Genomic DNA, 27,381 nt, shown 5'->3' with positions numbered 1-27,381 from the left:
TGCATTAAAGCCGCCCACTTCTACGCCAGCCTGTGAAAAATCGGGGACATCTACAGGACATATGGAGCGCACCCACTCGCTCCGTACACAGGTATTACACATATGGATCGGATTTACATTAAGCTCTAACAAGGGCTCAAAGCTCGGCGGAACACACGTTCAGCTGCACGAGCAGATTTGTGGACGGGATACGATGACGGCAGCTCAGATGCTTTTATTGAACGTGTGGGCTTCCAGTTGTTTGGGAGCGTTTCATCTTGAGACAGTCCAGTGGGAACTATGCTTCGATAATTTACATTTAGCATGCATGGTCTACAGATGTTAATCTATGGAGGCTCCAAAAGCATTTTGTTTTCTTTACATACAGGTAATGCAATCTTGTGTACCTGTTTCTTCGCATTTGCTTCCTTCTGACAATAACAGGTAGCAGTCAGTCCCAAAGTGAGCTCATTTTCTTTTTTTTAAGAGCAGTTTGTTACAGTAAACACACAGACTCATGCCTATTTATGACGTTGGAGGCTATTACATTACATTACATTACATTACATTACAGTCATTTAGCAGACGCTTTTATCCAAAGCGACTTACAGGAAGTGTATTCAACATAGGTATTCAAGAGAACTACTAGTCACCAGAAGTCATAAGTGCATCTCCTTTCTTAAACAAGCATCTAAAAGCATAAACCAGAGCAAAAGTATAGTGCAGAAGCAAATTACTACGAAAACAATAATTGCAACAGACTAATACGAATATAATAAGTGCTACAAACTAATACGAATAGGATAAGTGCAGTAAACGAATACGAATTCTATAAGTGCAGCGAACTGATACGAATACACTAAGTGCTACGAGGAAGGCTCAGGGTAGTACTTCTTGAAGAGGTGTCAAAAGAAAACAGTTTTACTGAACTTGCAGATTGGTTACAACAAGAATACACAAAAGGAACAACATGACTTCAGTTTGAAAAGGAAAGAAACTTTATTTAAAGGATGTATAGCTGTAGGATGTACATTAGAGTATGCACGGCTGCATATAAACAGGAATATTAGTGGAAAAGTCATTTTCATTGGCCACGTTACAGCCAACAGCTCAACTGGAATGTTTGTCATTTTATGTATTATATTACATTTTTGTTAAGGGGTCTTTTTCTGAATGGAGCATTTTTTCAACGAAGCCATTTGGGATATTATTTGGGTTTTAGGAGCATTCTTGCGACATGTAAACAATGTATTCCAAAATACGCGTCTCAATTTGGACTTTTTAAAGCAGTTTGCACAAACGGCCTCCTACCTGTTTGTACTCAGCACTGTTTGTTTCACACGAACCAACAAACCGACAGTTTTCAGAGATTCATGCCTCAAAGAAAAGGAGAAACAAACCTACTTTTCAACTTAATGAAAGGCTTTGAAATTTGAAGGGTTTTTGGATATGCACATATATCACAACGGTAACTTTCATTAGCCACGTAAACATACGTATGTTATGGAATATTGTCCTTTTTGGAATAAGGGTAAAAAAAGAGATATTTTGTGCATATATACGTAGTTATGTCTGGTTATGACCATATGAGCGTCTGAACTCTTTATATACAACAAACACTCAAAATACTGGACTCATGATTCCCCAATACAACTGCAGCTTCTCACAGTTGACCAGTTAGCAGTTCGACTAAAGGAAGTGGAGGTTAAGTGTCTCCCTTTGGGTCCCTCTCTGGTGATAGGTCAATAAATGTCTTTACCTTGACTCACAAGCAGCTTTCCTCAACTATCATTTGTTGTTTTTGTTTGGATCTCAAGTTGGTGAAAGTGGTGAAGTCATGTCTCTATCGACACTGTGTCCTTCCACCGTCCTGTCTGGGAGATATAGATCCTCAAAAGGGCGTCAAGTTCAAGTTTAGCATCTGTGAAGGAGCTGGAAGGATGAAAAACGTCTGTGGGATTAATGTAAATGAACAGAGGGAGTTCCTGTTGGTCGGGTTGCGAGCTCTGTCTGGTCTGATTCAGTCCATCTCTTTTCCCTTCGGGCTGATCCCCCCCCAGTGATCCGCTGCTCCCTCCGTCTCTATTCCATATTTAGACCGCTCTACACTTAGATGCTCTGATCTTTGGATTTTCATCAAGTTTCCGCTTCATGAATTATTTTTCCTTATTTTCATATAAAGAAAAAGTTGGAAGCCTTCGTATGTCTGAGGAGAAAAGTTTTGAACTGAAAAGTTTTATATTATCTTTATATTTACTCAAAGAAAGAGTAAGCCGTCTTCAACTTCCAGTTGCTGAAACTCTAGAGGCATTCATCCTGTTTTTTGTTCTTTTTTTATACTGTCATGACTCTTCCGTTGTGTATATATATAACTTGATTTGTTGTACATATAGTGGATGAATAAAATCGGATCAGTGACAAAGAATAAAACAAATTTACAGAAAGTGCAGAGCAACATTTTGAAGTAAAGATTAGTACATTTTACTCTAATAATTGAAACATTGCACCACATGGATCCCTCCTCTAACATTTCATAGCTGCGGTGCTTTCAAGGGATTTTGCATATTATTGTAAATCTCCCTCTACGCAGATGACACCAGACTTTATGTGGGTGTTTATTTGTTTTTAAAATGTGTACTTTATGAAATACATGGTACTTTATTCAGCTTTTCTTTGGCTATTACTTTAATGTAGCCTTTGTTGATACCACCTAGCATTATAAAAACAAACATGATGTCTTCACCACTTTTCCCTCTATTTCCTCGCTCCTCTTCACACGTTCATTCATTCCAGAGCTGAGAAAGTGAACCAACACTAGAGGTATGTTTTTCTTTCTCCCCTTCAGTTGAAGGGCTTGTGTGATTACTTATGTTAATCAAAGGGTTCAAATTAAATAAGAGTTTTTTTGCAGGTTGTGAGAGCTCCTGTGCCGTTGGGGAGGAGGCAGAGGCCAGAGCGCTCCTTCCTCTCCCAGACTTTGTTTTCACAGCCCCTCCTTCAGTTCACACTACCTCCAAATTGAAATTAGAATAAATTAACATTATTTAATTGAGTTCGCAGAAGGCTGCGATATTTCTTAATTAGCTTTCACCGGGGTTCGCGTCAGCAGAGGACGACCGCGTACGCACAAGTGAAGCGTTGCTGCGGTCGGCGTGACGACGGAGGGATGTTTTTAGGAGGACGGAGGGGAGCCCAAGAGACAAGGACACTCATCTCTGCTCTTCTGATCTTTGCCCGGTCCAAGGTCTCTCGTCTTGTTATCGTCGTATCCGGTCCAAAGTTATTCCATCTTCTCTGATAACTTTCACAAACCTTTAACAAAGAGTCCCAGACGAAAAACATAAAGAAAGTCTTGCAGCCTTATGTTTTTAAATAGGGGTTAAATATGTAACTTTCTAATACTGATTTGAGGTTAGAACTTTTAATCAACATTGCATGTCTCATCTGCATGCATTAAGAGAGAGAACGCAGAATTCTGTGCAGAAGACATTATATGGCCTTAGAATGTAATGCTTGTGATGTTTTTTTTATATAAGAATAAATAGTTTTCAATTAATGGTAAATGGTAAGTAAATCCAAATTGATAACTGGGCCAACATCAAAAGCAATATACGAGATTCAGACCATCAATAAAGCAGCAATAAACTATTTTCTACGTAAAGATGTAGTGGAGTAATGTCAACTTTAACAGTCCCTCAGTGTTTGTTGTTGTCTGTGCTTTGATGACATAGCCGGGCCTGTCGCACATGCTATTAGTGCATTAGTGCCATCAAATAATAGACGCTGATAACTCCGTCTCCATCCACCGAGCTTCCCTTTCCCCCTCAGGTAAAAAAAGTGATGACTCTGTCAGCACTTTTGCCATAGTTTCTGCTGTTAGCAACGTTAGCTACGAGCCGCCGGCTACTGCGACGTCATGTTGAGAGCCTTGAGAGTCAATCGAAATGCTCCCAATCTTGTAATTCCACCTTTAAGAGTGACATTATCATAAATCAAATACAAGTTACTGAATTGACTTTTTCTTCATAGTTTACTGGAGTTGTGAAAACACTGAACATCTTGCTAGATCAAGGTTCATTTAAAAAAGAAAAAAAGTAAATATGGGATTTGTATAAATGACGTATATTGCTGGTTTTAAGTAAAGGACCACAGGAGAGCTGTGTCTCTTACATTTCAGAACCTGGGTTCAATATAAGGAGGGAAACAATCCATTTCTCAAACCCAGCTAGACCACATTCCCTAGGCTGTGTAATATTAGGAGAATAATCCTTTTAGAGGAGTGAGGATCAAATCAGTACCTCTCAATGTCTGCCTCCCCCCGTGTGGACCCCTCCCCAACTCTCAGTCTCTGAGTGGTCTGTCATTGGATCTTGTGGGAGAGAGGAGACCCAGTTTCTTCTGACATGCAGTTAGGACTCCGATCTTTAAGGCTTCCTGTCTTGGTTTGGTGCTGCGGGGCATCGCTGTCATCGGGTTAGGTGGAACGGTTTAAGACGTTACTGACTACTGAACACAGAAAGTTTAAGGGGCTGTTGTGCAAGGGTCAGTTTTAGGATACGACCACGTCCAAATGATACATAAATCTTTGAGTCCAATAACTCTGTGATCCAGGGAAGATTAAACAAAGTTTGAAGGATGAAGCTGATGGAGGAATTCTGTGGAAGTCTCACATGGCAGATAAACACCTGTGTGTATTCGGGTACTTTTTCCAGAATTCAATTTTATACCCGGTTGCCAAGAGACTAGGAGCACGCGTGTTGTGTGTGCTAATGTGCAATCTTGTGTGTGTGTTGTGAAGGGATATATTTTGATCCAGTTACTGTAATGCGGCTATCATTTTTCCACCTCTTTCCTCTGCTGGGTTGCATGTCGAGTTCACAAGTTAAGCACTGCGAAGAGCTTCACTCTCCTCAATACCCGCGCCGACTGGTGTAAAAGGGCCTTCCGCAAAGCGCCGCTTGTAATCTGCCTTTGGTAAGTCCTCCTTAGTTTTATCTGCCAAGGATTACCTCACAAGCTGCAAGCAGGAGAGAACGAGGGAGACGCAGAGCAAGAAAGGGAGAGAGAGAGAGAGAGAGGGAGAGAAATGAAAAGCAAGTCAAACAGAAAAACGATGAAGATGGAACAAAATGAAAACAAAATCGCTGTGTAATCTCTGAAAGAGAGAGAGAGGGAGAGAGACCTGCTTTAGAGTTGAAGGGAGGTTTCCCTCTCCACTCATTTAGAGAGGGAATTGACTAATCCCTCCGTGATTGATGTCTGCTATGAGAGGCTCTATAGCAGACTAATAGGGCTTATGAGGATGACCAGAAAGTCCTTTGTGTGTGTGTGTGTGTGTGTGTGTGTGTGTGTGTGTGTGTGTGTGTGTGTGTGTGTGTGTGTGTGTGTGTGTGTGTGTGTGTGTGTGTGTGTGTGTGTGTGTGTGTGTGTGTGTGTGTGTGTGTGTGTGAATGAACCACATGTTTTATTTTTTCCTTGTGTGTCCTTCTATCCAGTGGCCACAGAGGCCAGGGGTTTGAATGACATGGCGGCCGAAGAAGGGGGTAACTTTATCTTAATCTGGTCTTAATCTGCCCCGGTCCTCCAGGTGTGTGTGTGTGGGTTTAAGACCCATACTTGGGGTACTGAGGTTTTAAAGCGGGCTTCGGGTGAGGAGATAGAAGTCCCCTTGCACTTGAAAACTCCTTCGACCTCGAGAAGGTCTTAGACCCCCCGCACATTCTTGAAAACGGTGCTCGGTTAGTCATTCCATACCGTCCTCCCGTCATCCTTAAGCGCCCCTCCCCTCCCCCCCGCTACATTTTAATTGAATTAAACCAACCGTTCTCCGTAATTTAAAAAAGGACCTTAGAAGTACCTTATGAATTAGTCTGAGTGATTTGTCTTTCAAATCGCGTGTGTGTGTGTGTGTGTTTGAGGAAAGGAGAGCGAGTGTAGAAATGATAAGGCTTTAATTGCCTCTTTATAAAGCCCTCCAACACCCCCTCTTTTGGACTGTTATGGTATGCAGGTGTGCACTCTTTAGTGCTATAGGAAATACTAAGTGGCATCTTCAGCGTTTAAACTCGCAGATCACAGAGTGGGATCGTTCCCTCGGCTTTTAATCGAGCACTTCTTCCTTAGAACTAGATTTGATCGTGGAGTCTTGGTCATAATCAGAACTTGTGGCAGGTTTTTAATCTTTGACACCAGTTAGTAGACAATAATGGACTGAGGAGGAGTGACGCAGAGAAGCCGTATACGTCTCTGATAGCAACCTGTCAATCAAAAGGTAGCCCCACCTTAAAGCATACTCCTTTATTTTTTCTATTTGACTGTAAATGGAGCATCATTTACTAAATGAACATCATGCTGTATTGAAGAAGACTTGAAACTAGAGATTGAGACCATAAACTCATGTTTACAATGTTTACTGAGGGAATAAATCAAGAGAGAAGTAGAGTCATTTTCTCATAGACTTCTATACAACCAGAGGAGTCGCCCCCTGATGGACAGGAGAGAGAATGCAGCTTTAAGGTACTTTAGCATTGACTTCACTCATCAAAACTGGAGATTTCCGCCTGGTTTAAATTTTTAGCTGAACCATCAAAATGTTTGTTTGATGTCTGTCCGTTCTGTTGGTCACTTTGTTGATCCCTCAACTATCTTTTTGTACTATGATAATGTTAGAACCAACCATAAAGGATCAATGAAACCCCATAAACTGCTGCCTCACACGTTCTTCTCCTTCTCTTTGTCTCTTTACTTTCTTTATCGATACCTCCTCACACTCTGGATGCTCTTGTCAAACTCCTCCCTCTCTTCCTCCGTCTGTGTGTAGCATTCTCCTCCGCCACACCCTTCCTCCCTCAGTGTGTGTGTGTGTGTGTGTGTGTGTGTGTGTGTGTGTGTGTGTGTGTGTTGATGCATGTGTATTCTGATCAGGAGTCAAAGGGGTGACTTTGTAATTATGTTCATTTTAATTGGCTGTGCTATCACCCCTCTCATCACTTTGGAGCCCACGCTGCGCTGGACAATGGCAGTCTGTAGTGGGGGGGTGGGGGGGGTTACACAACTGCTGTGTCAAGACCCCCCTACACACACACACACACACACACACACACACACACACAGGCTCCGTCAGCCTCCTTACCTGCGGAACATAATTCCTAAAGTGTCCTTAATGAGTTTTCCCTGCCCGGGCTTAGATTAATTGATAAATGGCGGCGTTATCGCGACAGCTGATCTCTGAATCCATTGCACCACTAATTTGTTTGTTGAAGATGGCAGTTAAAGGAGATTAATACGTTATAGATTTATAAGAGCCACCCCTCCTTCTTCCTCCTCTTCCTCCTCCTCTTCCTTCTCTTAAAGCTTAGTTATTTATCTGAGGAAGATGAGGAGGAGGAGGAAGAGCGAAGAGATGGGTGGCCTTCAGATTCTTTTCCTGGATTCTCTAAGAATCTGGGGTTTAGAATATACTATAAGTAGCTTAATTCCAAATTCAAAGCATATTTATTGCCCCCACACAGCTCTCAATATATGCAATGAATATATTATATAGAATCTTTAAAGATGCATATTCAAGATTTCAAGGGAAGTTCATTTGCTTTGCTAATAGCGTGTAGCATCGCAATAATCCACTGATTCACTAGTTAACACTCTGGTCAGTCTAATAATGAGGATTTCGTACATTTATGTAGCTTCTAGGCCTGGGCGATATGGAGAAAATCAAATATCACAACATTTTTGACAAAATCTATATATATTGATATTGAAGGGTCGACAGTTGATTGATTTTTGATAAATAATCATCAGAAATGTGGTTAAAGACAAATAAAAGAACAGCTAAAACAGGCTGGTAGGTAAAAGAAAATGACATAACTTTACTGCAATGCTGCTTTTAAAAACAAGGTAAAAGATAAGACATCAATAATATTGATATAATATTGATTTATTGCCCAGAACCTTGTGGCTGCTCCTTAAAAACATATAGAGTCTGATGGATATTTAGGCAGAGACAGGTGTTAATAATTGAATGTTGAAAAACTGGAATATTTGTGACACGTTACTGTTCTGAAATCAATTGTTTTTTACCGATGGATGGATACTTCTTTACCAATATATACGTATAAAGCTCATATCGGCTGCTTTATGTTTCTGTACTGTAAACGTAATCCCTGACAAACATGGGTGAAGTCTAAACTTGTAATTAGACCTCATGACCACAACATTTGACCGAACAGTCACTGTTTTGGCTGCAAGTTACCAACCAAGAAGGCGCTTAACAACTTCATAGTTAATTCTGCATGTCATGAATTCAAGTTCGTTACAGTGTGACACAACAACAAAGACTCTGACTGACGGGGTAGCCATGAATTTAGACAGAAAGTGGACAAAATAGGCTCTATCTCTCACTCTGAACTGTTGACATTTTTTTGGGAAGAAGAAGATGTAACCAATAGGAAGGAAGAGATGGAGGTGGACGTACCATAACCATAGCTTACCACACACAGAAAACACACACTCAATCCAAACCTACCCATCCTGCATGTCTTCCCCCCCCAAAAAAAAAAAAAAAAAAAAAAAAAAAAAAAAAAGCCAAAGCTAATTTGCAGAGGCGTGAGTGTGGGTAATGCTACCGCCGCTTCCCTGACAAGCTAAAGCCAGCGCTTACACCGCATTATGCCCCCGTGTTACACATCAGGCGGGCAAACTGCATCTGGCACAGTCACTCCTTTGTCTGCTGCCTCCTCCAAACTGTGTCATTTCAAAACATTTTATGCAGTGAATGGTTTTTATTTCAATTTCAAAGCCTTGTCTGTCCTTTTTCCTGTTCTGCTTTTCTTTTCTTTTTTTTTTATTGTGGTTGCTTTTGCATGGTTATGCCTTTGGAGCAGAATAGGCCTTGGAAGCAAAAAATGGTTCCTGGAAAAGGAAACCGCTTTTTCCTGATTTTTGCATTTTACATCTCGGTAAGCCAACTGCCGAAAGGGCCTCTGTCTTGGCCTGCAGGTTCACTGCGAGACGGGAAGCATATCTGCTTCTGAGCAAATCACTACCAACCCCCCCCTCCACCACCTCCACCACCTCCATCTCCATCATCATGAATGCATTTGCATATTTTTCTACTTCCGGCATAAAGATTTTGTTAATAAATTGAGACAACAATATTGTGTGGCTTGGTGCTCAAAAGCAGCAGGTTCTCACATGTGTTCAACCTCCACGCGAGCTCTCAGGTGGAAAGCGTTCACACCTGTTCACACACATAAATGAAGCCTTGACTAAACTATACACACAAACACACACACACTTTCTCTCACGGCTCTCTCTGGAAGGAGCCCCTCCTCGCTGTGATTACAACAGTAATGCGATATATCCTTTGTATGTTAATGTGTATTATTTTTCACGCTACATTTGCTCTCCTCTCCCGTTCCTGCCTTTTGTCCCCCCCCCCTCACCCCCTCCTTTCTTTCCCTATTGTTCCATCCACTCCACATCTCCATTTACATAATTGAACTTTTGATTGGACTTTGCTCCCTCCCCTCCGCTCTCATGCGGGCGAACGTTTGAAATCTGAAGCACAATTTCATGGGTAAGATGACGGCGAGGTGATCGTTCTTCCCTCTCTCTCTCTCTCTCTCTCTCTCCGTCATCCGTCTTTTTCTAATGCGAAGACGTCGCAGAAAGCCCAGATTAAAACAAATTGCTTGTTTTGATTGAAGGTGCAATTAAGTAATTGAGCGTGTTGGTAGTTGGAGCCCGGCCAATCAGACGAGAGCTTTCAGCAGCAGGATGGACAGGCCACTTAAGTGCACTAACCTTTATCCTCTTAAATGTGAACAGGTATTAATGTTTTTCAAGTGTGTGTGTGTGTGTGTGTGTGTGTGTGTGTGTGTGTGTGTGTGTGTGTGTGTGTGTGTGTGTGTGTGTGTGTGTGTGTGTGTGTGTGTGTGTGTGTGTGTGTGTCTTGGATAACGGCTCAGTGTGTAGTTGCCTACTTTTTCTTTCAGTGTGTCTACGTTTTTTTACTGTATGCTTCAATTTAGTGTGTGTGCATGTACAGTATGTGTGTCTTTCTGCTGAAGTGTGTCTGTGTGTTTATGTGTGTTATGTGTGTGTGTGTGTGTGTGTGTGTGTCTATGGACTTTTCTTTTTTTTGCCGTAGGCTCCTTGAGCGGATTACAAGTTTTAAAGAGTATGAGATTCAACACCTCCTCAAATCTGACACTCTCTGACACTGCTTTGAAGCCATGAAAGTGAGATTGGAGAGACACGGAAGCTCTTTTTGTCTCCACAGAGTCGTGGGTTTATGTCATTGGGTCGAGGCCAGTTAAGTTTCCATTGAAGCGTTTTGCCCCAGAGGGAGACAGACAAAGCTGCCACTTAAAGCGTTTCACTTGTATCTTTTTCATGACTCTGAAAGGCCACTTTTTAAATGGTCCTCCATACTCTTCAGTCACTTCATTGTGTGTAACGCGATTTGACTTTTGTTTACATTTGTCATTTTTTGGTGAACAGGTTGAACCAACAAGTAGAGTAGTCTCTTCAGAAACGACTACATTGACCAGGTTTGAATACAGGTACTCTCCAACAAAAACAACAATAGAGATACAACAAATCTGAACAAGAGTAAGTTTAAACATTTCGCCATAACATACCAGTCAATGAGAGAAGATGAGTATATCTAAAAGGTATACATATACATATATACAAGCAATGCAGCAAAGAGAAAGTCAAAATTGATTGAAAAGAAAAAGAGATGTAATGAGATGTAATCATTCACATTCACAATATTCTTTTATGTAATGAAATATTCTGCTCCAGTCCATATTTGTTAGCGTTTAGCCTTTCAAAAACATCTTTTTCACTGTGGTCAAAAAACAGTTTACTCTCCCTCCTTGCTGCAGACAAAGGGGAGGCAGCACTGACATATATTATATTCATTAAAGAAAGTTTATTTAATAAAATAAGTTATAGCACTCAAACTACGTTGTCGATTAATTGGTTATTAGATTTTTTTCACAAAAGCACCACTTGTGCTAATATGTTTCTTTGAAATAAGTCATTCAGCATGAAAAAAGCATAAAAAAATGACTAATTGACTAAGGACTATAACGACCGATTTATTGCCTAAACAACTCTGAGGTTGCTTCCCTCAACTCGTTTAATTCAATAAATCACTTTAATTGAAAACCTCAATAAAAGCTTCAAATGTAAAAAAAAAAAAAGACATTGGGTACAGCTCTAGTATTTTATACTGTAATCCACATATGCTGTGAGTGTTTTAAACATATTCCCTTCCAATCCTCACCACGTATAATGTCTCTGGAGAGATTTACTGTTCCTCTGGTACTTTTACTCACAGTAAGTTGCTCTAAAAGGTTTTTTTATATCACTTCGGCCTCCAGATATTGGTTTATTCCCCAGATCTAAAGCAAACAATTTCCAAACCTCGCTACAGAATTGTTCTTTTCCTTAAGACCTTAAGATCGACCTGTGACAATTTTCTAATTTTCTATATCATGGTTCATCCGATCTCATCCCGAACACCTCCCAAAATCACATTGCTGACACCTAAAAATCCTCCTGACTCCGGCACCAGCAGGAACCTGGATGCTTCCATTCCCAGGTTTCCTTCCTATCTTGTCATTCAGGCATTGTAGTGAGCTTAACCCTCCTTCTTTCTCTCTCACATCCTCCCCCTCCACCCAGTTCTTCCATTTTCTTTTTTTTTTTGTGCTTTCTTTGCCCCGTCGGATGTATGTTGTTGACACCGAGGCATCAGGAATAATGGAATCTCTTGTCAGTGGCTTGTATTTTTTCGCCCAGGCTGTTAGGGCTGCGTATAATAGTAGCAGAGGAGGAGGAAGAGGGGAGGTTATGTGCCACTGATAGTAATGAAGGTTGCCTTTTCATTTTTTAATATGGAATGTTTGTGGGCCGAGGCAATGCTCTCCGCTAATCCTACCCTCGAGCCGAGCTGGCTACATGGACGTGTCAGAGTCACACACACACACACACACACACACACACACACACACACACACACACATTCACACGGACAGATAAAAGACAACACACATTCACACATTCACACGGACAGATAACAACACACACACACACACACACACACACACACATGTGCACACCTTCCTTAAGGCAAGACAGCAAACTGTTTGATAAGTCGGGGTGCATTTCTGTTCCTCATCAAAATTTCACTCCTCCTGTGTTTGTGTCTGAAAAGGAAAATTGCAGCCAGGTCCTGTTAGAGAAGATACGGCATTTGTTCAATATGTGATGGATATGAAAAAAAGTTTGAGTGCGAAGATGCATTTGTGAAACCTTTTTATCTGGGAAATAACGAAATGGAACAGCTGCCCGATTGAGAAAATGACACCAGTTTGTGTTGGAGGATCGCTGCTAGATGAGTTCTAATAAAAATAATAGTTTTTTAAATGACAGATGGTTTAAACAAATGTTTTAAAAGCCCCCAAAGTTGAGTAAACAACAAACTTATCCTCAACTTCTCTTCAATGTGTCATTAATTGAAGTTAGCCGTGTGTGCAAACGATGATGTTAATTCGTGTGTGTTTGTTTTCTGTGTCGATGGGTGGGAGTCTGTGTATCCCGCTGGCTAATGTATTGTTTGTGTGTTTTTTTTTCTACTTGCTGTGTTACTCAGGTGTGTGTGTGTATTTGTGTGTGTGTGTTTTCCGCCGGCTAAGGGCGCGGGGTCTTCGGCGCTGGAGTGTGCTGTGTGTGTCTAATTGCTTTAATAGCACCTGGTCTCTAATCCCAGGTAATTAGAGCGCTCAAATTAGACGGCTACTTTCAACCGTCACTTGAAAAAAAGGCAGAAAGGGGGGAAGGCCTGGAGGAAGACCACTCCACTCTGAAACTCTACACACACACACACACACACACACACACACACACACACACACACACACACACACACACACACACACACACACACACTGTTTTACTGACGCACACACAAAAAAACACTGGCAAAAGCAGAGGACAACTGGAGGAACAAGTTTAGTTCAGTCTGCCAAGAGGAGGATGTGCTTGTGGACGTAAAATATTTTCTTTTAATGTCTCTTAGTCTGAGTGCTTTATGTGAGATTAGTCGTTTTTATACTAATATTACGTCATAAAACAATTCCTCTCCTCGTCCCCTTACAGTGATCGCTATTGACTTTCTGACTTCCTATCTCGTTCTTCTTTTTTTTTTTTTGTTTGAGTGGCACGCAGGCATTGTCGAGGCCGCCTAAAACGTGTCTGGAGAAGCTGTGGGGAAAGGTTAAGGCCCACTTTTAAAAAGATGAGCCGGAAATGTCAAGTGTCCACCCCTCAGGCTGCTGCTACCGTACGGAGACCGCCATCGGGGCCTGCATGACTCACACACACACACACACACACACACACACACACACACACACACACACACACACACACACTGGTACAAAGGTTAGGAGTTGCTGTTAGAGATGTCCTCCGGTCTCTTTCATCTGATTTGGTCCTCAGGCTTTGTGCGGTCGCAGGTTAAACTGCAACAATAGAAGAGCAAGAGACATCCAGGAGGTGCTTAAAGACCTCACTCACATTGCTTCACTCTTTTATGCCTGTTTGCATTACAAAACAATTACATTTAAGTGTCTTAAAATATGTTATAAAACAGCACGGACAACCATATACCTAACGGGTTAATGTTTTCACAAAGAAAAGCACACAAAGTCGGTGTTAAACTTTAGTTCAGAAGATCTTAAAAATGAGGTCTAAGTGGTCGATTCCATAACTTTTTCATTTCCAAATCAAACAGTCACTTTTTTCTTTTTTTATATCTGTGAATAAACCTTCTGCATAAGATTTAAAGACCCCTTCACTATTGACAAAAGTCATTCCTCCCATCAGTTCTGTGTCGCTCTCCTGTTGTTGCAGTAGCAGGAAGCCGCCAACAGAGGGGGTTGGTCGGCCACCTCAGACTCAGACAGTCTCATTGTAGCGAGCTGTGTTTTCTCTCGGCCTTCACCAGTGTGTCTTTTAACAACTGGGCTAACTGGTTACGGTGGTCAAAACATCTCTTCATTCACTTCTCACCACTAAAGGTTTGATTTACGTAACCACCTCGTGCTTCACTCTACTGTGAGAGCAGCAACATGACGACATACTGCTGTTGTACAAGAAAGTACACAAACAAAACACTAAAATGACTTGCTGTATTCACTAAACGGAAAGATTTAAAACGTCTTAAATATCATTCAGGGATTGTGTATTAAATGATACTTAACAAAACTGCTCTGGATATTTTCCTAAATGTGTTCTAGTATTTAAAATGTCATCCTGCTTTGTGTATTGATATCAAAGCCTTTAAAAGTCACACTGTGGCATGCAATTTAGAAATGGCTTATTAGTCACATGTTAATGTCATTGTCTCGCACATAATAGAAATATTTGACCACATTTCATAGTGTTTTTTTTATTTTTTATCACTGGCCTCTCATGAATTTAATCACATCTCAATGACATTCTTTTTTTTGCCGTTTCTCTCCCAACTGATCTGAGAGCATTAGCCCGTATCTGTCGCTCCATGACCAGATTAGAGAGCAGCTGAATAATCAGAATAGCATTGGTTCTGCTGGACGTTCAGATGGGAAGACCAGTGTCTCCACGCCACCGAGGATTTGTGGGATTTGGAGTCTGGGAGAAGGAAAAAGGCTCCTAATGGCGAAAAGCTTTGGAACCCCCAGATAAGACTTCAAAGGCGGGGCTAATTAATAAGATGTTTACATTATCCACGGGCATACGCTGCTTTTGTGCATGACCCTTTCATTACGGTGTGTGTGTGTGGGGGGGGGGCTCATTGTGTGTCAGCATAGCGAGCTAATTGGATGGGTGGAGGTTTGCTAAGTAAAACATTTTATTAAATAAAGAAAGGAGCTCAGAGCCGGAAGAAAGGAGGTCTTTTGTGCAAAGTCATAAGGGTTTGGAGAACAGGTGTATTTTTTCTTTCATAGCAGCGGAAAAACACATTAAAGTCTTTTATGTTTTATGTTTCCTTTCCAATGAACATTATTCATATTTTGTGTCCTTGTTTGACCCAAAAGAGCAGAACTTATTAACCAATCGGATATCGACATGTCGCATCGATGCAACTCAGATCATGAAGGTGGAATATTTCATAAGATTTCATTCTAAACCTTTTTTCTTCTCTCTCCGCCTGCAGCCCAGCCCCGTCCCCAGCCCGGTTCTGGGAGGGAAGCCCAACGCCAGCCAGTCTCTGCTGGTCTGGTGCCGCGAGGTCACCAAGAACTACCGCGGGGTGAAGATCACCAACTTCACCACCTCCTGGAGGAACGGGCTGGCCTTCTGCGCCCTGCTGCACCACTTCAGACCGGACTCAATGTACGAAACACACAAACACCCGCACAACATGAGGGCTGGGATTAAGACCAGTGGGTCTAATGTGGGTGGAAATCAGATCAATGGGTTAAGAATTCAGAAGGTGAGGTTTAACTCTCCATACAGATATCAGAAATGCTGCAGTTTCTGAATCAGGTATCAGAAAGTCCTTGAGACTGTGCATGGATCTGATATGTTATCATATAATTTATTAGCTAATTTATCTACACAAGAACAACTACAAAACATGTCACTTGCTACCACACCTGTGCATCCTTCCCAATCACTACTGCACATGTGCAAACTATTTCTACACACCTGTGCTTAAACACTCTTGTGCACCTGATTTCCCCTGATAATAACACATGGGGAACCAAAATTTTGTGTTGAAATTTGCAGGAGGAGAGCCAGTTAACGTTAGCCATTAGCTGTTAGCAGCCAATGAACAGCACAGTCCTGCTAAATAACGGAGCTAACGTTAGCGGAGGTTACATTGAGTTATATTATGATGAGTTCAAGCTCCATTCAGTAAAATTGAGATTTGTAATCTGGAAGAATGTAGTTTTTTGAATAAATATATAACAAAGGAGATGTTTTCACAACAAACTAAATATATATGTTAGAGAGGGAATTATGACCAGTTAAAGCTTTTTTGTTTGTTTTTTACACACTGGTATCAGATGGTTCTCAGTATAAGGTCATGAAATAGGTATCGAGAAAGTGTCAGAACATCTCTAGTGAAAGTCTTGTATGTTCAGATCAAATGAACTCTCTTCTCCTTTGTCTCTTTTGGTAACTTGGTGTCATATTTGCACATTTACCTGATGCCATTTTTGACTTCCTGTTTAAAACCAAACATCTCTCCAACCTCTTCTCTTTTTACTCTTTTACATGTTATGGAAACAAATTTAAGAAAGCATTTTGGAACCTTGGTGGTCATTACTTCATGCTGGGTCCTCTTATACATCATCTCTGTCAGTGTGTTTGATTCAGAGGACAGATGTTCACACACTTAAACACCCAGGACCCAATCCGTCATTTACATATTTAAATACACAATTGTTGTGTCTTTGCTGCCACTTATCTCAATGTTCTTGTGGGTGTGCGGTTATATTTATTTGTGACCATTTGAAGTATTCAGTCTGTGTGTGTGTGTGTGTGTGTGATTCCTTAAAAGTTTAGTATTTAATGTGTGTATTTAACACTCAAAAGTACTACATATGGAAAAAACCTGCAGCCCCATAAAGAGAGCAGACATGAAGATAATTTATCTGTGTGCACACACACATGTGAGTGTGTGTGTGTGTGTGTGTGTGTGTGTGTGTGTGTGTGTGTGTGTTTATGCGTGTGTGCCTTTGCACTCCGGTGTGTTATTTTTACATATTTTCCACTCTATTAGTTCTGTTGATTGCACTGCTATGAAATTGCATGTTACAGTTCTAATGCCATTACATGTGACGCATATTTAAACGCACCTCTCTCCCCCGCTATCTCTCTCTCGCTCTCTTTTTCTCCCTCCCCACTGTTTTCTTCCAGAGACTACAAGTCGCTCAACCCTCAGGATATTAAAGAAAACAACAAAAAGGTAAGAGGCAGCCACCGCTGGGCCCTTCACGCCTCTTAGCTCCCTCCCATCCACGTCTCCATTTGGCCTCATTTAGAGATCTGCCATTAATCCCTTGATATTGCGTGCATGCGTGTTTCATGGTTTTTGAGGGTGGAAACACATAACACATATAGCACGTATGCACTAAAGCCAGATTGTTATAATGACGATGTTCCTAAGCAGTCCCCGCCCGCTGGGATTCGTCCACGTCCCCGTAACTCACTCACCTGGCGGAGGTGAGATGCTATCACAGCTGGGAGCTTCCTGATCTGCCTCTGCTAAGTGTGTGTCCATGCAATGTGTATATAATAATAGCATATTTATCTTGTGCTGATTAGTTTTGTATGCATGTGTGTTAACTGTAATCCATGGAACATAAATGCTCTCCCTCGTAAAGCTCAAGTGAATAGTATTCACACATTACCCTATGTCATCATATCTGCACATTTACAGTTTGCACACATGACCATTCCACCTCCATCGGTCCCTCTGGCTCTTCACGTGCACATTTACTTTTTCCCGAAACGCACAAATGCACACCTTTAGCTCACACACATATGTACACACACACACACACAGACGCCCTGTCCCCTCTTTGGCCCCCGAGGGCGACACAGAACGATATGCGTCGGGTCCCTGCAGCTTGATTTCCTCTTCTCATACACACTCCGGCTCAGCGATAACCTCTGGTGGCCCTGTTAGGCATGAATGCTACCCTGTTGACAATAACCACAGTGCAGGGAGAGGGAGAGACCCAATCCCATATCTGCTAACTGCCCCTCACACCCCCCATCTTACCACCTCCAGGTGCTCAAGTAGCCCTGAAGAAATTGGCTAGATATAAGTAATATGGGAATATGCCGTAGAAGGCGATAGCTGGTGAATAGCTGCAGCGACTGTAACCGGCTCCTCTGTCAGAGATCTACACCAGCTGCTCATGTACGTTTGGCCAAGCAAGCTGCGAGACATACTGTAGGTAGATATCAGCGTACCGCCACCTCTTGTGCTCAGGTAGCAACCAAGATACCGGGTATATATATATATATATATATATATATATATATATATACATATATATGTATAAGCAACATTGGGAACAGGCCAAACAAAGTATTAAGTAGTAAAATGTTCCTTGTTGAATTATGCAGATTTCTTTTTTCCTCTATCCAACGATTTGAAAATGTCCTTTAAACTTAGCTGGCATTTAACCAGTGTCTTTTTTAATTCATTTACACACTCCTAAATATGTTTAATGCATCACAAAATGTATGACATATATCTTTATTTATCTGGTTTTGCATCAGCAAGAACAGCTAGTAAACAAACCATAACATTCCCCTCCAGAGAAGAAAGATTTCACCCTACCACATTTGAGTGTTTCATGAAAAGAAGAATATATTTTGTGAAATATTGAATAAGGAGAACATCAAAATGATGCTCACTGGACAACACCTGTAACATGCGCTGTATTGGGCAATCAGGGTTCTCATTTACTGTTTTTCTTAATTTGCTCACAGTCAGAGTGTGTATCGTATACATCAGTGATGGCGTTTCAAATATTATCGGTTCGTAAATTCAGCAACCAGTGATTCTTATTGATTTATCCTTAACTTTGTGCTTTATGTGTGTTACTATCTACAAAAATTCTGCATGTAACCTGATTTTTTTTTCTGCATGTTCGCTGCGATGTCTGTCGGGCTTTTCCCACTGTGGATGTTGTTGGTGCGTTTCCAGCACACGACACGTACACGTAACTCTGCACGAATTACATCCTGTGTTGTAGAGTGAATGAAGGAGGAGTAATGCATTGTGGGTAGTCATTTAGCACCCTGAAGATGTTGGAAACAGAGAAAGAATGGTGCTCGTGAAAAGAGAAACCGCTCACAGGCCAGAGCAGCGTAGAGTGGCAGGTTAAAAGAGACTTCTCTCCCATTCAGGCTGTTGTGTAGAGACGCTTTATGAGGAGTTATTAGAATGTATAGAATTTATTGAATCTGTAGAAATGGAAATGACAACTATCTCTGCCTTTCACGGCCAGTTGATAGACGTGACCCCTCCTCCTCCTCCTCTCTCAGTCTATCTGTGAGGAGTGATTGCAACGAGCCCAGACTGTGCTGAATTATGACAGATAAGGACGATCAATAATGTGGGGGGGGTGTAGGGGGAGGGAAAGAAAAGGGGGAGAGAAGTGAATATTCAGAACACTTACAGCCTTTGAAATGATCCGTTATCAATGTGTGTGTGTGTGTGTGTGTGTTTGTCCACATGTTCATCTGGTTGTTTGAGGAGTTTGCATGTTGAGATCTGTTTTGTCAGTGTGCTGGTGTGTGTGTGAGCGTGTGTGTGTGTGTGTTTTGTCAGTGTGTGTGTGTGTGTGTGTGTGTGTGTGTGTGTGTGTGTGTGTGCGTGTGCGTGTGTGTGTGTGTGTGTAATGAGGCCAAGGAGAAGTCATTTGTCATGCCATCTGATAGTGTAGCACCAAGCACCGGGCTGAAGCTCCCTGAGCACAACCGAGAGGGGGAGGAGGGAGGGGAGGCGTTGATGATTGACAACGATAGATAGCTGTCAGTCACTGAGAGCGAGTGGAGGGGGGCGGCGGCTCGGGGGAGGAGCGGGAGACGAGGACGAGGACGGTGACATTTAGTCCGAACCAAACGCTTTGTCAGCCGGATGACGGAAAGTGAGAAATCAGAATACATATGATATGATATTCGTATTGGACAGAAACGTTGCTCTAGTCGGTCCGTGTAGATGAGTTCTATTGACGAGCTCGATTCAAATGTTATCAATCAAGCAGTTGATCTGACTTATATGGTTAAAATCACCATCATTATAATAATAGATATTTATAAGGAAATAAATTACAAGTACGGTATCATTTAAAAAAGTACCAGTACCCTTAAAATGATACTGATACCAATGGAGTACTATTTCGATCAGACGCCACAGGTGTTTACTAAAGACGTACTGTTGGTGGAATCAATCTCAGATGTGGAAATGGAGCATACTTTACTAAATGAACATCATGCTGTATTGAAGAAGACTTGAAACTAGAGATTGAGACCATAAACTCATGTTTACAATGTTTACTGAGGGAATAAACCAAGAGAGAAGTAGATTGTATAGAAGTCTGATAGGCTTGGAATTATGAATTTATATGTAAACAACATTCTAAAGAAGCAACAAAAGTATGTTAAGAATCCATTAAAGCATCTTGAACAATATAGTATTGAATTAATTCTCATCCGTACATATATTCTCCCTTTTTTTTCAAAGTTTTATATCATATATCTAGATAACTTTTGAGGTAATATAAAACATAAAATTCCAAGTTAAATGTTCTTGGTATTACGTAAGAAATAACTTAATAACCCATTCTGTTCTGCCTGATACAAATAGATACAAGATTTTCTTTTAAATTCTGTTAATATTTTATTTTTTCATTCTTTATCATCAAATCCAACAAAAAGACTAAAAACAGCAGTTAATTGACGTTTATTGTAGGTAGCCAGATCCTGATATATCTTATTAATCTGTGTCATAAAGCTCCTTTATTGTTGTTTTTTAATGATTTAGTTGGAGACATGTTAAGTATTGAGACAGACCGACCCATTGCAACAACATAGAATATTTCTCGTCTTGTGATTTAACTGCAGTCAGTGGCCACATACATGCCGACTCCTACCACAAATGGAGGATCCATGGTCCAAACCAAGACGGAAAACTTCATTTCTCCTCTGAACCTTAATAGGCACAGACCAGATCCACTCTTTCTGTTCTTACCTTTCACAATAAAAGCCCTTAACAGTATCAGTGTCTCACTATGACGAGATCAGCGCTCGTCAAACTATTAGAGGAGACGCAGAAAGAATAAACGGTGACACTGTGGTCAAAAAGACTGCAGCGCATGTCAAGACCAACATCGACCCCGAAACAAAACCCTCCTCTTCTACGTCCTCGTACGGCTCTCACGTTCTCTCTCTCTCTCTTTCTCTCTCTCTCTCTCTCTCTCTCTCTCTTTCATTCTGTCCCTATTGAGCTCAGAGTTGTCGTCTCTTTCACGGCCTTCCCTCGGAGAGAGAGGGGGAACAATGTCAGCACACTTTGCTTCCCTGAATACGTGTTAGAAACCCAATCAGGCCCTCTTATTCCCCCGTATTCTTTCTCCTTCTTTTATCTCTTTCTTTTTTCTTTTACACTCCCTTTCTGCCGGGGGGGAGGAGGTGAGGGAGAGAGAAACTTAAACAGGCTCGCTGTAAATGCAAACTCCTCTCTGTTCTCCCTTTTTCTTTTCTCCTGCCGTCGGTTCTTTCTTCCTGCCTTGTTTCTTCCAGCACAAACACATACTTTTCCATCAATAGAAAGAAAGACAAAAGAGGTGAGAGTGAGAAAGACTCTCCCCGTTAACAAAAGACGACATAATTGATTGTAAATTGAGAAACATCTCTCTCTTTATTCTCTCCATTTCTCTCCTTCTGTACTTTTGTTACCAGTTAGAAATGAATACACTCTGAGTTGTGTCCTCGTTCACTTCCCACATCATAAACCCTCAATAGACAACTCTGTAGTGAGTAATAACACTCGTAAAAGTCTCAATGTTGCATAAGGTTTGCTCTAATCCCATAATGTTTAGATTAATAGTTCTTCTACCTGGAATCACCTGTTGATAGCTCCATCACAAAATTATACAGATGTTTGGTAAAAGGCCGAACAATTAGTTAATTTAATCAAAATATATATGGACCAATGCAATGTCCAAATAAAGGTAGGAGGCACAAGCTTTGTTAAATTACAAAATATGTGTCAAAAATAACATTCAAATTGTATTCTGCAGACATCATTCTGAATCACACCATAATCATTTTAGTGTCATTTTCAATAAGACTAATGATGCAGAAATGAGAATTTCTTTGCAATATGATGAAACTTATAGCATTTATCAGTCAAAGTAATCACAAATAGAATATTTTTCCTAAATTGTTCATCAGTAGTACTGTCCTTGAACAGACTCTTTAAGTATATTCTCCACATTAATGCTGTTTACTTTCTTTTATACACTTTTAAATATACGTTGGCCTTCTCAACACTTAGAGGGACCGTTCTTTGACCTCTTCCCTGTAGAGTCATCAGCCATCAGTCTAGATTGTTTTTGGTGTGAGTAGTCGAGCATTAGAGATATCTACCGTAGAGATGTCTGTCTTCCCTCCACTATAAAGGAACTAGATGACACTACGCTTATGGTTCTCAAAGCCCCAAATACAAATAAAGAAACATTTCGAAATCTCAACTGTGGATTATTTTCAGTAACTGGGTCAAGATTTCTCGAAAAAGAGACATTGATGTCCTGAAACCACGAGATTTATCAACATTTAGCCACGTCAGGCGACTGATAATATAATAATATATATGTATTATATTATAATATAAAATAACAATAAGAAGAATTTGGTGCACACAGTCAATATCTTTCTGTAGAACTCGTTAGTTGTAGAAAGAAGTTGTAGAAGCTCACAGATGTTTTGGATGAAAGCAAATCAGGGACTTAATAAAGAATCACACACGCTCAATAGACCCGTTCTCTAGATAAATAAAGGAAACAAAATGTGGAGATCAGCGCTGAAAAACAGTAAGCAGGGCTCTTCAGAAGAATCCCCCGGTGGTAAATAAAGGTTAGAAACACACAGAGGAGGGTTTGGAAGTCAGAGAGGAAGAGATTGATAGACTGAGAAGATCTACGGAGGCAGTGAAACAAACGAGCGCCGCAACAGGTCGGAATTAGATCAACACCATCAAGCAGGCCCAGATACAAGCTGTGATACCTGGGACAGATGTGTGTGTGTGTGTGTGTGTGTGTGTGTGTGTGTGTGTGTGTGTGTGTGTGTGTGTGTGTGTGTGTGTGTGTGTGTGTGTGTGTGTGTGTGTGTGTGTGTGTGTGTGTGTGTGTGTGTGTGTGTGTGTGTGTGTGTGTGTGTGTGCTGCTAATCTATTTATTTACCTGTCATTGGCTGCGATAATGGTTTTCATCCCGTCTGTCTCAGTCTATCAGGTGATGGGGGATTGGGTTTTTTTTTTGTCGTGTGTCGCTTGATAATCAAACCTGTATTTTCTCATCAGACTCTAATCAGACCAATTACACGCGTGACGGAGAGTGTGGGCAGGTTGATGTAGGGGAGCGATAAGGACACACACACACACACACACACACACACACACACACACACACACACAAACACTTTGGGATTAAGCGCTCTGTCTTGGGGTATCTGTGTCTGTTATCGGGGACAACCATCCCTGACATGACCTGTCAGCAGTCAAGCCAAAGGTGTCTCTCACTCACAAACCAACATGCACAGATGGGTCATGCATTCAATGCACCAAAAACATCTGTAATTTAAAGTGTGTGTCTTTTTTTTTGTTTGTTTTTTCAGGCATACGACGGCTTTGCGAGCCTGGGCATCTCCCGTCTCCTGGAGCCGTCGGACATGGTGCTGCTCGCCATCCCCGACAAGCTAACGGTGATGACCTACCTGTACCAGATCCGGGCCCACTTCTCGGGCGAGGAGCTCAACGTGGTGCAGATCGAGGCCAACAGCAGCCGCAGCACCTACAAGGTGGGCGACTTCGAAACGGACACCAACGCCTCCATCGGTCAGGACAAGTTCTACGCCGAGCTCAACGACGTGCAGCACCGCCAGGGGAACTCGGAGGCCGATGAGTCCGTCAACGCCGAATCTAACGGCACCAAAGCCACAGAGGACGAGGTGACGGAGCCCGGTTGGAAGGCCGAAGTGGGAGCGGTCAGCTTGGCGGCAGCGGGGGCTTCTCAGTCCTCCCCTCCGGTCCCATCGCCACGCACGGCGTTACCCGCCACGGCGACGGACTCGACCCACAAGGCGCCGTCGAGCTCCGAGGACAGGGCGAATCTACTCAAAGCCAACACTTTGGACCTCAGCGAGCTGCCTCAGAGAGTGGAGATGGAGAAGGAGAGACAGAGGAAGGATGAGGTGGCAGAGGAACCGGGGTCTCCCACCAGGAGAGGGGCCTCCTCACCGCCTCATCAGAAACTGGGCTTCTCCTACAACAGGGACGCCGACCTCATCAAGAAGAAGAGGGCCAGCCTGCGTCACGCCGAGTCTGAGCCCGCCTCCGAAACCAGCTCCCCTCCAGTCAACCACACGGACCCGCCTCCCAAACAGGTGAACACACGAGAATAAAGAGAGGAAAGAATACGTTTATTTACAAAACTCTGCTATGATTTTGTCTCCTCTAAAGGGCCATCAGTTTTTCACTTTGTACTTTTTTTACACGCTTAATAATTCATTTATTTTTTCCTTACTTTACCGTATATTATTCTATATTTTCACTGTGTTTTTTTTCTTTATTGTACGCACCAATAGATAATCTCGCCAAATGCCTTGTATGTGTAACGTACTTGGCAACAAACAGCTTCTGAGTCTTATGTTTGATTTATCCCCATTGTTTTAATAATAGAGAAGCAAAGATGTAGAAACAGGAATATTTTAGAATGTAGTTAAACACGTCCTTCAAGGTAAGCGATCTCACGGCTAATTATGAATCCTGAACCCTAAACAACCTCTGGATCCGTCTGTATGGCGTGGACTAATTCACGTCTCGCTACTTAAGTCTGGTATTAAGATTCTGACGGCGTTTACCTGCCCGGCCTCTAAATGGATCGTTCATGTTTTTTTTTATATATATATCCTCACACCCACTGGCTTTTCCCCGTCATAAGACAGAGGACGCAGTGAACACTCATTCCCCCCCGGGCGTTTTCCACTAAGCTTCAAATCCCGACCTCGTCGACGCCGTTGCAGAGATGACCGTACCGAGAGAAATAAAAAAAATCCTCCCGCTCTGCATTAGATGTTTGTCGTCGCCTGTCTCGAGGCCGGGGCCCCTCAACACGTGGCGACTATAGAAGGCGCCCGGGAGACCCCCCCCCACCCCACCACCCCTTTGCTTTTGACATTTCATTATATTTTTCATTATATTTCTCATCCCTTCAGTTGATGGCAGTTGGTGCCGTGACCGCTCAGGCGTGGCGACGCTTTGCGCGGAGCACACCTCATCTCTCACCGGCACACACACACACACACACACACACACACACACACACACACACACACACACACACACACACACACACACACACACACACACACACTGAATACATTCCTGAACTGCGACGTTTAACCCCAGATTACCGCTTCCTGTTTACAAGTCGAAAGGTCACGGGCAGCGGTTGGTGGTGGTGGTGGGGGGGTTCTGACAGTTATGACACCCCGTTCTGATCTGCTGTTATCAAGTTAGCAGGATGCATTCTCGCCTGCACCGGGGCCAGATCTGACTTGTTGAGAGGATAAACAGTGTGTTGTAACGCCGCTCTGTCTAAACCAGATGTAACCCCCCTTATAATACAGACAGGATTACCTGGCAGATAAAAGTCTAAGCTAGGTGTGTTTTTTGCTTTCTTGTCAAAGCCGTCATGCTCCCAGCACCACTGGACCCAGTCCAGGCTGTGGACTGGCCCCATGAAGTCCTGTTTATCACGGGGGATATGTAACCGGCTCCTACATTTATGTCCGTTTGTCCTAATTCTTTTTACCTCCACCTGCTCACTGTACAAGCAGGAAATGTTAAGGCTGTCTGTGTGAAAATGTGCTTCTTTAAGTACAAATATGATCATTTCCATGTCACTTATATGCCTTATTTGGCCTTTTTGAGGGGAAATCAGTCCAGACAATATTTATGTTTCATTGTTTTGTAAAATTACTTAATTTAGAAACCAGTAACTTGGTATTTTGGTCACACACTTGTTGTAAATGTTGTATTTTCTTTCAAAGGAGCCGACACCTGCCCCTGTGTCAAGTCCCCCAGCTGAGAAGGTGAGACAGTGCTTTGTGACGAATAAATATATATACATGCCTTCAAGTATATTTTGTGTAGGGCTTTTATTGTGAAAGGTAACAACAGAAAGGGTTGATCTGCTTTGTGCTTGTCAAGGTTCAGAGGAGTAATAAAAGTTTGCTGTCTTGGTTTGGACCACGGAGCCTTTGTTTGAATGTAGTTCTTTAACAACTTAACTCGTTTCGTACGACGTGATTGGCTGATTACTTTATTTGCCGTGCAAAAGGCTCATAAAAAAATGAATATTTCTAGAAAAAAAAAAATTACGCACTTTTGCCTCATAATATTTGCATAAAGGTGATAAAAACATACTCATATTCCCATATTTGTTGAGTCCAAAACTGCTTTTTTCAGTATACACTGAATAATATGTGAAAGTCTACCAGTAATCATTTCTTACAAAAGACACAGTTTTATAAGAAGTGATCTCTACTGTTTAATCATCATCATCATCTTCATCATGTGTTGTTGTCGTCGCCCACAGAAGGTGCTGTCTCGTCAGGAGGAGCTGAAGGAGAGAGCCCGACTCCTCCTGGAACAGGCCCGCAGAGACGCCGCCATGAAGGCCGGAAACAAGAACCTCCCAAACTCAGCCGCCACGGCACCAAACAGGCCCACGAGCGTCAGCGATGTAAGTCAAAGCCCTGTGTGTTTGTGTGTGTGTTGAAGTGTGTGTGTATGTGGAATGAAACTGTTTATGATCCTTACTCTGATATCAACTGTCCTCCCAATTTTTTTTTTAAACAAAAGTCAGTACCTGAGGCTGAGTCTGGGTCGACCTGGGTTCTTCAGGTTTCAAGGAAGTGCCGGTCTGATCGCGTGACTGTCACAAATAGTTCACTGATAAAAACACTATTTACATGTCTGGGGATTAAACAAAGAAGGATGTTCTATGTTTGAGAAACAAGACTTCTTAAAAATCTTAATATTTTGCAGCCAAATTAAATAGTTTACCAGATATTTAACCTTTGTTTCTTCATAATACATGTGGGTTTTTTCTTTACGGAGCTTGTAAAAAGGCAATCAATGTGTCCTTGAATATGAGATATTGATATACAGATAATTACAATTCCTCCTTGTCATTATGGAGGTTGCTTTATGGCCTTTTTGACGGTTTCACCTAAAGTCTACGGGCATATCTCTCTTCTTTTCGCTTCTTCACCGCTCATTTTGTTTGTACACCCGTCACAGGTACAAACAAAGCTTTAGTGAAGTCCGTCCTGACTTTTGAGTCGTCTGTTTTCTGCCTCTTCGCTCCGTGTGAACTGCAGCGTCGTACAGCTCTGCCTCCGTGCAGCAGCAGCAGCTAATAGAGTGACCAGCAGCCTCTTCAGCAGCCTTCATGTCACTTCCACCGCTCTCTGTTAGCCGCTCACTACACTCCCAACACCCTGTCTCATCCTCCAACAGTCCACTTTGTTGGACACTTTATGGAGAGAAGCTTTGAGAAGGAGACTTTTTCCTTATTAACTTCCTCTCCG

At 42.0% G+C, this 27,381-nt stretch overlaps 1 protein-coding gene across 5 annotated transcripts in view; it reads left to right on the top strand.

The window, feature by feature from the left end:
- ehbp1 (EH domain binding protein 1) overlaps nt 1–27,381 on the top strand; it is a 148,554-nt gene that overhangs the window by 55,763 nt on the left and 65,410 nt on the right. For all 5 annotated transcript variants that reach the window (XM_054600032.1, XM_054600031.1, XM_054600030.1 and 2 more), the window contains exons 11-15: nt 15,191–15,369; nt 16,903–16,951; nt 23,401–24,168; nt 25,837–25,878; nt 26,385–26,531. In XM_054600032.1, coding sequence (XP_054456007.1) covers nt 15,191–15,369; nt 16,903–16,951; nt 23,401–24,168; nt 25,837–25,878; nt 26,385–26,531 — 1,185 coding nt within the window. The remainder of the gene's footprint in view (nt 1–15,190; nt 15,370–16,902; nt 16,952–23,400; nt 24,169–25,836; nt 25,879–26,384; nt 26,532–27,381) is intronic.

The sequence above is a fragment of the Anoplopoma fimbria genome, chromosome 6 (assembly GCF_027596085.1).
Source record: "Anoplopoma fimbria isolate UVic2021 breed Golden Eagle Sablefish chromosome 6, Afim_UVic_2022, whole genome shotgun sequence".
Classification (NCBI taxonomy): Eukaryota; Metazoa; Chordata; class Actinopteri; order Perciformes; family Anoplopomatidae; genus Anoplopoma; species Anoplopoma fimbria.
The sequence above is the reverse complement of the archived record's forward strand: the minus strand, read 5'-3'. Positions and strand labels throughout refer to the sequence as shown.